The 15,844-nt window shown below is 41.7% G+C and overlaps 1 protein-coding gene across 2 annotated transcripts in view; it reads right to left on the bottom strand.

The window, feature by feature from the left end:
- FHIT (fragile histidine triad diadenosine triphosphatase) overlaps window positions 1-15,844 on the bottom strand; it is a 153,014-nt gene that overhangs the window by 42,928 nt on the left and 94,242 nt on the right. For both annotated transcript variants that reach the window (XM_068114153.2, XM_068114152.2), the window contains exon 3: window positions 3,233-3,378. In XM_068114153.2, the coding sequence (XP_067970254.1) occupies window positions 3,233-3,378 (146 nt within the window). The remainder of the gene's footprint in view (window positions 1-3,232; window positions 3,379-15,844) is intronic.

Below are 15,844 nucleotides of genomic sequence, written 5' to 3'. Positions count from 1 at the left end.
TAAATTGTGAACCGTTTGTCCCTCAATCCTCTATTCTCTACCACTGCCCCCCCCCCCCCCCCCACTCCTCCCAGGTCAACTAACAACAGTCACCTCTCCTCACACTGAACCCACTGAACCCGACCCCAATCCTTCTGTTGTGGCAATATGGATCTATGGGTTCCACATTTCCTTACGCTTCCCAAATTCCACTCTTTAATGGAAACTGAAGCTTAACAGGAAACCAAATGATTGCTATTGAATGTATTTCGATCGCAAGGTCGTTTTCTTTCAAGACACAGAAGGCACTTCATATATCAACCAGTGAAAAGACTCTTGAGGCACAACGCGAAGATCTTGCGTTTTGAAGATTGGGAAAACGACGACAAACAATGCACCGCAACGGAATAGGAAAAGATCAGATGCGGTACAAATCACTGTGGGCCCCCATCCAGACAAGTTGGGAGTTGACTAATAATGTAAAACATCAGCACAATGGTGTACACAAACAAAAATATATCCGTTTGGCCACAAGAGTAACAGCTGAAGCATCAAAGCAGGTTCAAGGAAATTAGATGCTATGAGAGAAGGTTCATAAAGTATGAACTATATTGATACACTGGGAGCAACATGAAGAAACTGTCACATCTTGCTTTTGTCAAACACCACGAGTATATTTCTTCCGATGTAAAGATTACATTTACTTTTTGTACGATGTGTACCTCCAACGTAACCTGACAGTCAGAGCAATTCCCTCTTGACAGTGAGCGAGGTGCAACTTAAAATTCAAAAGTTCAAAAAGGTTCAAATGCAAAACGGTTTCAATTCCAAAATTCCCCAAAAAATTCTTTAAATTCAAATTCAGAAATTCTATTTTTTTTATTTTTATTTCAAAAAGGTTCAAATTTAAAAAGGTTTCGATTGAAAAATAAAAAAAACAAGTCAAAAATTATAGTTCAAAAATGTATAAAGGTTCAAATTCAAAAAGGTTTTGATTCAAAAATTCCAAAAAATTAAAAACAAAATTCTAATTCAGGAATTCTATTTTTTTTCAAAATTTAAAAAAGGTTCAAATTAAAAAAGGTTTCGATAAAAAAAATAAAAAAACAACTCAAGAATTAAAATTCAAAAATGTATAAAGGTTCAAATTCAAAAAGGTTTCGATTCAAAAATTCAAAATTTTTTTAACAACAATTCGAATTCAGGAATTATATTTTTTTTTCCAAATTTCAAAAAGGTTCAAATTAAAAAAGGTTTCGATTAAAAACTAAAAAACTAAAAAATCAAGATTAAAAAATGTATAAAGGTTCAAATTCAAAAAGGTTTCAATTCAAAAATTCAAAAAAATAAAATAAATTCAAATTCAGGAATTCTATTTTATTTTCAAAATTTCAAAAAGGTTCAAATTCAAAAAGGTTTCGATTAAAAAATAAAAAACAACTCAAAAATTAAAATTCAAAAATGTATAAAGGTTCAATTTCAAAAAGGCTTCAATTCAAAATTTCAAAAAAATAAAATAAATTCAAATTCAGGAATTCTAATTTTTTTTCAAAAAGGTTCAAATTAAACTAGAGGTTCCAGGCAACCTGAACTCAACTGGTCTATATCAATATGGTTAGAATATGCATAATAGAACCACAAACTATATAGTTTATATGTGCTAAAGAGGTACAGTAACGTTGAAGGTATCTCATGTTCAAACAGGAAACTAGAAAAAATTGAGTTTTAAGTGAGGCATGAAAAGTAAAACTACAATTACTTTTCTCAGATTTCAGACTTGAATTTATTATATGTGTTGAGGTTTGTTACATACTGTCCTCACACCAAGTGTCAGCCTTCTAGCTACATTAGGAAGTACCAGATTGACAAAAATTGATTTTTCAATATGGCCGCCCTGCCGCGACCATTTTTGGGCGTGCAAAGCCCAAAGGCAATCCCAAACTAGTTTATGTCTTAAAAAAAAAAAAAAAAAAACACCTTTAGAGGCCATTTTTCCCCGCAAGCGGGGGTTGGCCTTTTTCGGGAACCGTGGTTGTTGTTGTTTTTCGGGTCCCCTTTTCAAAGTTTATGTCTTAAAGATGCTGCATAAAAGTTTCATCAAAACTGATCAATATTTGTGACTTTTAGAGCGTAGACGTCGAATTGCTTACAGACGACAGACAGACAGACAGATGGACGACGGACACTGGGTGTCGGCAAAAACTCAGCTGGACATAGTCCAGTTGAGTTAAAAAAAGGTTTCGATTCAAAATTTAAAAAACAACTCAAAAATTATAATTCAAAAATGTATAAAGGTTCAAATTCAAAAAGGTTTCGATTGAAAAATTCAAAAAAAAACAAAACAATTCCAAATGCAAAAAGGTTCAAATTACACATTCCATGGTATTTTGCAAATCACACGTCAACCTCCTTGTATATCTATATACACACATGCACACAAGTAAACAAGTAAACAAAGTACACATGATGCAATCATTTGCAACCACTCCCATGAAGAACGTCAAGCCGGAGCGTTCAGGTGAAACACACCTATCACATGATCGATAACATATGGCAGGCCATGAACCGGTGGGCGGAATTACAAATGCAGTCAAATGTTTTCCCTGCATTCAGGAGCGATATCTCAACAACAGACATTCTGATCTCTCAGCGACACGTGTGCCTGAGGTCGGGGATCGTGGGAGATAGCGAGCCCAGCAATTTGGAATCGATTTACACAATGCTTCCAAATTTGTTTGCCTCCGCAGAATCAACCTATCGATCAATGTGTCTTTTGCTGTGTCGCTCTTCTTTTCTCTCCGTCCCGTTCTCTTTGCTTTTACGACTTCGCAAGCACCGTACGTTATGCACAGACACGTCCGGAAGGACGAGGACATGAAAAGGGAAGTCTGGAATGCCACGGTCAATGTTTGTGTCTGCAACACGTTTCCACGACAGCAGAATGTGTCAAAAGTACTTTGCCGAACGTTGTGACAGATGAAGTCGAATAAATTCGCAATTTCAAATTGTATTGGGATTCCATCCCATTAGAGCTGGGCAAAGACAATAGGCATCCGGCATTCTAAATTCCGGGAAAAACATATTAATTTCCTCCAGCTCGATCTAATCTGCAGACCGGAGCTTTGCTTGCAGGGCTTAGCCAGCACTTTTGGCGATTTGGAGGAATCGTTCGTCGGCAAACAAAATGAATCGCATTCAGCATGCTCGCACAATGGAATAACAAAAAGAATACATAATAACCTGCCGTACCTACCTGCAGGGCAAGAGTAAGCGCCGAAGCCCCATTGTGCGTTTCCACGACAACGGCGACGCGTTGCGCCAGGCAAAACAAGTCTCCGACCTCTTCAGGTCGAAGGTCACGGAACCTCTTGGCTGGCCGGAGGGAGCAGACAAGCACATCTTCATGGAAGGTAGGGTTAAGGTCTCAAGCTGTGGACATTGCAAAACGAATGTCTCCTTTTTGCAGGAAGCAAACTGCAAGCACAGGGCACCTTTATATTTTTGCAATCAATCAACCCGCTTGCTGTGGCACTTCAATTTCTACCGTATCAGTGTCAACGGAAACATTTTAACAACGTATACAAATGGACAAAACAGGTTATATCGAACCCATACAAATGTTACAAATCAAATCAAGGAATTTGATAAAGGGAAAATACAATTTGTCACCAAAATATCAACGTGATTATGGAACGAGATGGAAGAACAATTTGTCTGCGGCTATGCTCATGGTTAAAAGTTTTAAGCAGTTTAGCTCATGTCATGAGGAAATAAAAAATTGCTCAAGGGAATATTCATCCACATAGGTCATTGAAAAACAAAAAAAACGAGACCAATGTGTGCATCGCCAATATGCCTCCTCATAGTCCCACAACGGGTAGATGTCCTCGTTCACTCTCCTAAAAATAAACTAGTTTGATTTAAATCCCTTCAGCTGTTTTCAAGTATCACATTTTTACCAGACATGACAGGTTTCACATCGATCGGTGAAGCGGCTTCGGAGAAGGGGTAAAAAATAAATAAATCAGCTTTCAAGCTAATATGGCTGCTAAATCACATGACCTATGACGTCATAATTTTCAAACTAAATGCAGCGATGGTGTTAGATGACATTTGTAAAGTTTCGCATCGATAGGGTAAGCGGTGAAGTTTTGAGTCAATAAATTTGGTGATTTGGGAGAACATGTTTTTTTTTACAGGTTTTAGGTTAAATCCAATATGGCTGCCAAACCATGTGACCTATTATGTCATAAATTTAATATTTCAATACAAGTTGATCTTGTGCATGCAATATCAGATTTTTATAAGGATTTCGATTAAAACATTTATGGCTGGTCTACCACTTCACCTATGATGTCATCATTATCATGCTTTTGTTCCCCATTGGGAGTACTTGACAATGTGCCAAGATTCAATTTTTTCCATTCAGCGGTTTCAGAGAAATATATTTTTAATTATTTATGTTTAATCCAAAATGGCTGCCATACCACATGACCTATGACGTCACAATTATCATGAAAACATTCTACATGGGTGTCGCTCCTACCCCGAAAGTTTTGTCTCAATCGGACATGTGGTCGCCGAGGCCTCCGGCCACCTTCGGGGGCGGAGGCATAAAAAACGGCCTCAGGACACCAACTTGTGGAAGGTGAGCTTCAAGGGGGGAGATAATTCCAACGAGAACAACACCATGCATGCTTGAGAACGTGCATAAAATACTGAAAAGCACATTGGTACAGGGCCTTGGATGCCATGCAGTTGAGGAGATATTGGAGAGAGAATGCCAGGATGTGGTCAAAGCACAAGGATGGCCATTGAGACAGTCTCGAGCACATCACACGTGTGCTCCAGGACATTCACTTGTTGCATTATTAGCAAGAGCAGCAAATCAAGGACAAAAGCTGAAGTGATTTCCCAGTGATGAGGGAATGTTCGTAAACAAGTTTTCCTTTAAGCCGCTGTCACACCTTGACGTTTTAGCCAGCGTATGCCGACGTATGAAAAATTTGGCTACGTTAAGAGCACGCTGAAGCACGCTGGCATACGTCGTAGTACGCCGAGCTCGTCGACAAATTTTGTGCATGCACAAAATTTGTCGACGTATGCCAGCGTATGACTCACACCAGCACTCAATTTGGATACGTCGGCATACGCTGGCTAAATCGTCAAGGTGTGACAGGGGCTTTAGATCTGCTCACATGTACAAAGGCAATCAAATTACACATTGGATGAACAACAAATCAAATGGCAGTTTACGGGCCAAGTGCAGGCCCTGTGTTTGGCATAATCCAGTACTGGTGGACTGACTTCATCGCAAACATTGAAAAAAAGAAAAAGAATGAAAAAAAAAAAAAAGATAAAGTGGAAAAGGCATTACATTGTAAAGAGCCTCAGGAGCCTATCAACTTGCAGAGACCTAAGGGAGAAATAAATACACCAAGGCACAAAACAAATTAGGCTGGAAAAAAAGAAAACAATTTAATAATAGTTTCAATCTTCGCTGCGGAAGAAATTTCACATTTTGCCAACACACGAGGCCCGAGGTAAAGGTAAATGAAAATAGGAATTAAATTTAGATGAGGTGAAATAAAATGAAGCTAAGTGAAGAAAAAACAAAAAGTCGGAATAACAATCAAAAGTGTTTATATCATTTCTGGAATACAAGTTCTTCGGATAATCGACTGGATACAGGAAAACCAGCAGGAAACAAACTGGTGCGCCATGCTGTCAAAAGGTGCACATCATTGCAAGGGGGGGAGCTAGGGGTGGACCGCTATGTAGGGGAATGAATGGTTGCTCGAAACAAGGCCTTTTACAGCAAGGACAACAATGGCGGCACTGGAACAGCCTCCACCGTGCCTTTATTGGAGGGACTCCTACCAGCCATGACTCCCTTGGCGAGATCGTACACCTCTTGATTAGGAACCGAGTGCAAGAACCTTACAAATCCGTTGTTAGTAGTTACACCACGTTGTGCACGAAACCCCCGAAGAACGGAGTAGGCCTGAGTGGCAGGGCCCGAATGGGTTGGCAACAAAGGCAGGGAGATTAATGGTAAATGCGCAAGATGCCAAAGGAATCTGGTGCCGCTCCTACATTTTGCCCCGAGGTCCCGAGCACAGCTGATGGTGGCAAGTGTAAAACCCAGCAGAGAATGGCAAGCCATGCACCAATCGAACGACACGGAAACAGCAGGAAACTGCGATATCTAGGTCAAAACCGGCAGAAGGGTGTGTACATGTAGCCGAACGTGGCACTGGGACATCAAAATCGCACCTGGGGTGTGAGTGACATTGAAGGATGCATTTGTGACAATTTTTGTTACCTCTGCCACCGAAGGTGCGAAATCGAAGTGAATCATATTTTTTGCAAGTACATCATATTTTGGTCTGTCTGGTCTGTTACTCTGTCTGTCTGTTTCAATGGTAATTTTTTTTACTCCGATCTTCACCACCTGGTACAGGTAGCGACGAGCTGGAAGCCTTTTGCTTTTGAGGTCAACAGGTCAAAAGCCAATGTCACAGAAATCGTAAATTTTCAACCGATTCACTTGACATACACACACACACTGGATATGAAACCAAAAAACACGGGTGGATGGTGAATCTTCATCAAGGTGAAAGCTTCGTCGACCCCCGTGAGTACATGCATTAATTAATTATTGGAACATGAACTATTTCTATTATTTACGGACTATTAGAACACACCTTTTAGACGTGCAGACCGTAACAGTCCTTAAACCTTTTTGACCTCTTAGACTTAGACCATGTTCGATCTTTATACCCTTTGGACCTTTACACCCCATAGACCTTAAATCACCTAAGACCAAATTTTAACCCTAAGACCCTTGAAGAACCCGAAGGTCAACGGTCAAGTCAAGGTCAGACTTCCAATAGCATCAATTTTCATCTGAACAACCATAAACTTTCATCCGATTGACTTGAAAATTGAAAAGCATTTGCACATTGACTCACTAAATAGAGAAAACAACTGTTTATGAGGTCAAAAGGTCAAAGGTCAACTCAAGGTCAAACGTCTAAAATCCTTTTTCATCTGAAAAATCGTCACTTTTCATCCTATTGACCCGAGCTTTGATCAAGATCGTCAATTATAATCTTGATGAAATGGACAATTTCACGGATCAATGGCACGTTAGGGGGGGGGGGGGGTGGATTTGGCAAGTATCGTGTAGCAGGGTATCTTGGTTGACCCCCGTGAAAATTCGGACGAAACATGGTGGACAGGTTCGGTGTATGACAAGGGACGAATTGATTAGGTTTTGGTTAAGGTATGCATGCAGATTCGGCTGATCAGTGAGATACAAAACGTAAACTGTCCAGCCAGGTGAAGGTGTCCACTCCACTGAGTGCCGTTCTAGTTCCCTCATGCTTTTGCAAAAAAGTGACTTTCTTTGCACAATGTTGGATGATTTATTTGAAATGATACTTGGATATACTTTTGTTCAAAATACTGAGCAAACCCAGGGAAAGCCCTAATTGGGTGTTTATATGGACATGACATCACGTGCAGCAGAGTTAGGTTAAAAACCCTTTTTTTAAAGAAGGTATCAAGGATCAAAGGATGAACAGAATAAAAGCACAACACAACAACAAACAAATGTTCCTCTGTGAACAGAACCGTACGAGAATGCTGGGGACAAGGTTTCAGTGGGTGTCGGAAAGCACAGCAGTGGAAATGAGAGAGATGAAGAGGTGGTTGTGGGAGCACACCTGATCCTGTAGGGAAGAGCTGTAGACAACGGACTCAGGAAAGCAGTTCAACAGCTGAGAAAATAGGGCTCTGAAAGACTCCAGGTGAGCATCGAGTTTAGACTTGGGGAGGGTAACAAGGAAAAGGTTTTTGGCAAAACAAATGAAAAATAGAGGGGAAGAGGCTGGGTAGAGAGGTGATAAGACAGGAGGAGCAAGACCAGAACAGAGCAGGTAAAAAAGTTGCAAGACCACCATCCTGCGTATGGCGAACAAGAAGCAGACCTTCGGCTTCCTGAAGCAAAATTACAGTGATATGCAGGGCCGAAGATTAAATGGCCTCAACATGAGCAGGATGGTAAGCAGCAGCGCTAGTCCATCGTGGGGAGCCATGTTCCACGACACTTGATCAAGGATTTGTGCATCCTGATAAGCTAGGTAGTCCGGCAGCTAAGCTAAATATAGCATAACAATTGTGCATTTTGTGAGGAAAGCACCAAATTTGGCACACTACTAGACTATCATATTATGAAAAGATCTGGATATTGGGCCATCTCAGATTCAGAGATTTGATTTTTTTCAAGATTTGCAGATTTTGCAGATTTGCAAGCTGAGATTGCAACGCCAGGCACGGCCGACTCCTTCCTGCGAACTGTCCACGTCACCCGCACAAGAAGAGCTCATCAAATCACTGCAGCGGCACTGCACATTCTGCAACACCGTGCGTATGAACGCCACTGTATGACATATGCTGATGATGCCTGAGTTCAAAGACTGGTGTCACCAGAGCGGAGAAGACATTCCCAACTTTCAGTACTGGGCAACTGTGCTGGAACTAGAGATGTTGGTACTGGTCTACGTGCGTTCTCTGCGGCAGGCTTCATTCACGATGTACCTTGATGCCCTGACGGAACTGGTCCTATGGTTCCATGCCTTAGACCACACACACTATGCCAGGTGGGTCCCTGTTCACCTGAGGGACATGGTTGCACTCCCAATGAAGCACCCAGATGTAGCCAGAGAATTCAGGGCTGGCAACTTCACTGTACAGAAGACGAAGAAGGTGTTCTCTTCGATCCCAATCGAATCGAAATCTTGCAAAAATCAAATCTCTGAATCTGAGATGGCCCAATATCCAGATCTTTTCATAATATGATAGTCTACTAGTGTGCCAAATTTGGTGCTTTCCTCACAAAATGCACAATTGTTATGCTAAGTTGCCCCACTAAGGGCCAACAGAGGAAGGATTTGGCCATGCAGGGAATTCCGAGACAGCAATCAGCTTTGGAGACCAGCTTGACTATGGAATCTGCCAAAGACATGTTCTTAGTGGCAACCAGACACAGTGGTGTTATGGTCTGAGAGACAACATTGCAGTCTGCGAGGTTTGGCCTCGATCCCCACCATGGCCGAGTCATACCAAAAGTTACAAATGCTGTTTTCTCGCTTTACCTTCAGCTTTTATAGGACAGAGCATGGATATAACCCATGTGTTGTTATCCCAAGGGGGAAGGGGAGGGGAGATTTCTCCTCAATTGCCCCGGTGACTGTGGAGAGAAAGGTGATGTCACAATATGGGTTCGCCGGCACCTGGAGCGAGCGCACCGGGAAGTTACGTCACTTCCCCAAGGTCGCTGGCTATGATTGCCTGAAGTGAAGTCTGCTGCTGTCTTGTGTATCTGTGTGCATGTGTGCACATGATAAATAAATAAAATATAGATCCTTACTGATGGTGAGGCCAAGGAACTCCAGAGGCTACATTACATAAATCAGGGAATTTTCCAGCCGGTCCTTAAGGAGGAACAAATTGAGAATATAGATGTTTATTGCATTAAAAGATGGTCTGGGTGGAAGTCAAATTGATGGTCACAGATCAGAGATAGAGAAAACACAAGTCTTGAAGTCTCCTGCAATTATCGATTCCATGACTTTGCTTATGAGGTCAGCAAAGCATTCAGTGTTACTTCAAGGTTTCTTGGGAAATTGTTGGAGTTGAAAATCAATTTGTTTTGAAATAAAGGTTTTTAAACATAACGGCCTATTCACAATGAACATCAATTTTGTCCAAAGAAAAGAACGTTACAAAACAAACTAGAACGGCACTCAGAAGAGAGCAAACCTCCACCTGATTGGCCATATCACCCAATGGTGAAGATTCACTTAAGATTAAATAATTATCATATCCGAAATCCATATTCAGATCTTCACCAAAATCGAATCGATTAGTCCTTGTCACACACACAATCTGTCAACCAAGTTTTGTCCAAATCCGTCCATAACTTTTTGAGATATCGTGATATGTATCGGTTTGAGCCCGATCACTCAATAGTGAAGAATCACTTAGAAATTAAATAATTATCGTATCTGAACCCATATTCAAATCTTCACCAAAATCGAATCGATTAGTCCTTGTCACACACACAACCTCTCTACCAAGTTTTGTCCAAATCCGTTGATAACTTTTTGAGATATCGTGCTATGTATCGGTTTGAGCCCGATCACTCAATAGTGAAGAATCACTTTGAAATTAAATAATTATCGTATCTGAATCCATATTCAAATCTTCACCAAAATCTAATCGATTAGTCCTTGTCACACACACAACCTGTCCACCAAGTTTCTTCCAAATCCGTCCATAACCTTTTGAGATATCGTGCTATGTATCGGTTTGAACCCGATCACTCAATCGTGAAGAATCATTTAGAAATTAAATAATTATCATATCCGAATCCATATTCAAATCTTCACCAAAATCGAATCGATTAGTCCTTGTCACACACACAATCTGTCTACCAAGTTTCGTCCAAATCCATCCACAACGTTTTGAGATATCGTGCTATGTATCGGTTTTGCCCCCATCTCCCAATGTTGAAGAATCACTTTAAAAATTCTACTAGCCGGATCGGAATCCGGATCTTCACCAAAATCTAATCATTTCGGCCTTATCACATACACCACCTCTCTGCCAAGTTTCATCCTAATCTGAACGCAACTTTTTGAGCTATTTTGTTCACAGACAAACAGATAAACAAACAGAGAGACAGTGGTGAAAACCCAACGTCCATCCACCTTTGGTGGCGGAGGTAAATACACCGTTATGATTATTATTTTAACCTCAACCCGCTCATTTGTTGTTGTATTTTGGTTGTGTATCGGATGCTTGCCTCACCAATGTCAAGCCCTTGTTACTTCACTGTGATTATAAGGTTGTTCCGATGCACGCCATGTCCGCTTGGATTTCTGCATGGAAATGGAGCAAACTTTATCAGCCTTCCAGGTTTGTCAAAAGTTCAATGTGCATGACATGGCACTTGCTAAACATGACATTACACTTGAATTACAAGCACGAAGATAAACAGACTGCGGAAGGGAGAGCATGTCTCGAGCACACAGAACGTCCTGGCTCCCCTGTGTTTGTCACCTCATATGTTTGTCGGCTTGGTGGATGTTATGTTTGGAAAGGTGGATGGAGGTTATGTTTTCACCCCTGTCTGTTTGTTTGTTTGTTTGTGAACAAAATATCTCAAAAAGTTGTGGACGGATTCGGACGAAACTTGGCGGAGATGTAGCGCATGCGACAAGGATGAAACTAGAACGCCACTCAGTAGAGCGCATACTCCCGCCGTGGGTCAAGTTGGAATAGTACGATTTCACAAAAGTTTGAGGGAGTAGTTCAGTGACAACACAAGACAAGACAACACAACACAGACACTGCACAGATATATATTTAGAATATATAGAAGATAATGTAAAAAAAAAAAAAACAAGGCAATTTCACTTACATTTTCGGATTCAGCGTTCAATTCTATATAAGTGAGTGTATTTTGAGGCATGTGTGACTTCAAATAAAATTGTAAGCCAGGAAAAAAGTTCGTTTCATTCCTTAGGGATACAACATGTAAAACTGGTCCAAAGGTCAAAACAAAACTCGCTCATTTTAAGCCGTACAAGCTAATGCGACCACTCATTCTTCTGGGAAGAATCCCGTGCACATGCTGGTCACACTTATAACTCACCTAAGTCTTTATAAGTTCATCAAATACTGACACCGCGATTGACATTCGCTGAGGTAAATGTTGATATCTCTTCTGAGGTAAAAACAAACAACAACAAAAAAAACAACAGTTTTAAAGCATTATACGTATCAAACGATACATTTTATGAAACGGGGAAACCTAATACACACTTTGGTGGTTTTAAAATGACAGAATATGTCTTTATTAGAAAGAAAAAAACATTGAAGACAACGTTGCTAAAAAAAATACACCGCTCTAACGCATAACCATGAGTTTAAACTACATTTACAACAAATATGAAAACTATTTTCATATCACAATGTTAAATATAGAATATATAGAAGATAATGTTAAAAAAAAATGAGCCCTATCTTCCTTCCAATGGTAAACATTCCTTCAAAAAATTCCTGGATCCGGAATAATATCCTGAGCTTCACCAAAAACTAATCAATTCTTCCTTATCGCAAGGGCAATCATCCCACCAACTTTCATCCAAATCCGTTCAGAACTTTTCCAGATATCTTGTTCACAAACACACGAACATACACACACACACACACAGACGAACATACACACACACGAACATACACACACACGAACATACACACACACACACACACACACACACACACACACACACACACACACACACACACACACACACACACACACGATCGAATGCATTACTCCCTTGCGGGAGTAATTATTAGATTTTAGTGAAGATCCGGATCCGGCTACTATAATTTTTTTTGAAGAGATTCTTCACCATTGGGAGATCGGGCCAAAAACTATATATAGCAGGATATCTCAAAAAGTTGTGGACGGATTTGGACGAAACATGGTGGAGAAGTTGTGTGAGTGACAAAGATGAATCGATTAGATTTTGGTGAAGATCTGAATATGGAATCAGATACGAGAATTATTTAATTTTTAAGTGATTCTTCACCATTGAGAGATCGGGTGAAAAGCGATATATAACATGATATTTAAAAAAAGTTATTGATTACTTATGGTTATGACTAAACTAGGTGAAAGTTGGGTAGATGACAAGAACAATCCGATTAGATTTTGGTTCAGGTCCGAATCCAGATCCTGTCTATCATTGGGATACAAAAGAAACTGTTCAGCCTGGCGGAGGTGTGCGCTCTACCGAGTGCTGTTCTAGTGGTATCTGCGAAGGCTGGTATCGGTCTTCGTTGGAGTACAAGACAAAAATGGATTTGATCAAATCAGGTTGAGAGGAGCATCATTACCGACCGCCGTGGAATACGAGGCCCGGATGAAGTTGGGGGTTAACACTTCTGCTCTGACGAAGGGTTAATGCTCAAAACGTCTGCAGGTCTCGTTTCGCACCAGAGGTGAACATACAATCTTGTCAACTTTTTGTCAACCAATTATATCGTTTGTGGGGAAATAAATGTATCCTTTTGGCAAGTATGCAAGTGAGAGGGGAAGAAAATAAAACAATGGAGGGCGGAGGAGGAGGTTGGTGGAATAACCTCACTGGCAACCATAGATTACACCAGCCAGCAGCAAAATTAGCAATGTTATTTCTTTTCTTTCTACGGTGTGTAATTTACTGATAACGTTTATTTTTTAAACCATGACTATAACCGAGGAAGCTTTACATGAATTATGTCGAAGTAAGACATTACTATGCTGCTCAGAATGCCTGCCTTAAAACTGCAATTATCATCAAAAACCATTTGGAGTAGCTGACGTCAATATCAATATTTTCATCGTTTCTTTTCTCATCCTTATTTTCATTTGCTCAGTTCGGCAATTATATATATTGTTATTTTATTGAATTATATTTCTGGTACTCGCAGCTGCGATTCTCAGCATGCACAGTGTTCAGCTGGTTCAGGACTTCGTAGTTGATATTGTTGTGGGAATGACACATCAGATCTAGGGGGGTAGGTAAATTTGTATAGTTGTAGGGTAGTTATCTCCCATATTGCATGTATTAGCGTAAGCGTGAGGTAATTTCATTACAATATAGAATATGCGTAGTTTTAAGTGTAGAAATCTGCTATCTCCCCTTTCCTAATGTGCGACTAAAACCAACATCCCTGGATGCCTCCTTTTAAAGGTTTTCACCTTAAATGTTCTTTGCAAGAGAACGCCAGGCCATCAGGAGCAAGTTTTGGTGGGAAGCCGCGGGATCGACAAAAAAGGGCATGCCCGTGCCATGTCGCTGGAGTTTGCGCGAAGCTAAAGGGTGGGGCACGCCTTGATTAACGACCGGACTGCCAACCAGGAAGTGTGGCTGATGAGGTGCAATGACATGGAGCAGAGAGGATAAAGGAGGGTGTGAGCAGGGGGGAGTCGAGTGGGAACTTGGACCCTGGCGTGGAAGCCTGTATGGGTTTCATGCGTGGTTTGGCACGATAGACACGCCGCTGTTGCTGAGGGCTTGCCCTCCTACCGAAGCCTCTGCACCCTGCCGCGATCAGCCCGAGATTCCTCCTCATGGATTTTGTACCATGCTTGCCAGGACGATCAAGCCTCGTCAAAGTTCCACAATGTTACACTTGCTGTGTCTTGCCAGGCACAGCCGTGGAATTTTGTCTCGTCCATGCTATCTCCTGTTGTATGAAAGAGGCCTTAAGAAGTAGTTTGATTAAGGAATCTACTGTTCCTTTGTTTGGTAGTGGTAATGTATTTTGGGTAGTGGAATTAATAATCATTGCATTGCTTTTAACTATATCCCCAACCCATGTGCCTATACATTTTAAAACCACTTGGGCTCGGGGTGCATTTGAGTGTTCCTGATCATGATAATAATGATTCACGTCCGTTAAAAGGACAGATATGGTTTGGGCGATTCGTGCCCAGAACAAGCAGTCGTGTCTGCCCCTGCCGACTCCACTCGGTCGCTCTTAGAGAACGGGTGTATGGCACCGATCAGCTTGCCACCTTGACTGGCTCCATGGTTCCAATAGCAACGGTATCGTGGCGAACAGGCCCATAAATCCAACCTGGAATGACTGAATCATTTGGCGAGCGCTGACGAGGTTCGTTGGTATTTTATTTAGATGTGGACGGAATAGGATCAGAGCCAGGGCGGCTTCCCCAGGGGATAGAAAGCATGGCTGCGGTTTTGGGTGAGCGGAGGGACAAGCCGACGGTCCTACATTGTGGACCACCCATGTGCACGGGCAGGCAGAGTTTAGATAGTACGGATTGGCATGCTCCCTCCGGGCTTTGTGAAAAGCCCAGAGTAGTAAAATAAAAGAGTGCCTGGTGGGTGTGCATAGTATGGTCCCAGGAAGCGTTATAGAAATGGATGGGACCATAAGGCAAATTGGGGAAGCCGGATCACCCACGAGCTCTATGGAAAGAAAGGGGAAATATGGTAAATACATTTGACGGTTCCCCTACGAACAGTGGCGTAAAGGTTGGGGGACCGGGACTGTTAGGGAGTTGCTCCGTGGAGAACCCATGATGTCCCAGATGAACAGTAATCAGCAGTAGACATGAGAATAGAGCAGACAGAGCCAGAAGAGAACAGAGTTAGAGGTGCTACCGGGTAGGGGACCCAAACAATGAAACTGGGTAGAGGAAAGTCTGAGCATTGCATTTGGCATTGCTCGATTTGTGAGTCAATGTTATCCTGCTGCCGTTATCAAAGCAATATGTGACCTGTCAGCCTGGCCTTGGAATTGCTGTCGTTTCGTATGCAGCCTGTGGCTGCTGGTTGCATCATTTTTCTGGAAGGTTGTTTGTGCCACTGATGCAGTGCCCCAATTACCAGTGAGCTGGCACTCAATTTACCGACCTCGGAAGGATGACAGGCTGAGTCAACCCCCCTGGCGTTAATTCAGCGATCGACCGGGATTCGAACCCAGGATCCTAGGATCCCAAGCCGGCACCCTAAGCGCTAAGCCAGCACCAGGCTGGCCTCGGTATTGGGACTTCCTTATTCCAGTTGTCATTCAAGATTACAACGCCATGATATTTACGGATCAGATCCCTCAATGTTCTTCTTGGTCCACCGGAAGTGGTGGAGCAGAAGCAGCAAGCCAAAAACACCCACAAACACCCCACACATCTGAACAATAATCACAAAATTAAATTCTCTGGGAGACCCCTGAATAACAAACATTCAACGTTCACTTTTGTAGGAAATCAGATCCG

This window comes from Myxine glutinosa, chromosome 4 (assembly GCF_964187855.1).
Source record: "Myxine glutinosa chromosome 4, kmMyxGlut1.1, whole genome shotgun sequence".
Classification (NCBI taxonomy): Eukaryota; Metazoa; Chordata; class Myxini; order Myxiniformes; family Myxinidae; genus Myxine; species Myxine glutinosa.
This window is presented reverse-complemented; position numbering and strand designations above follow the sequence as displayed.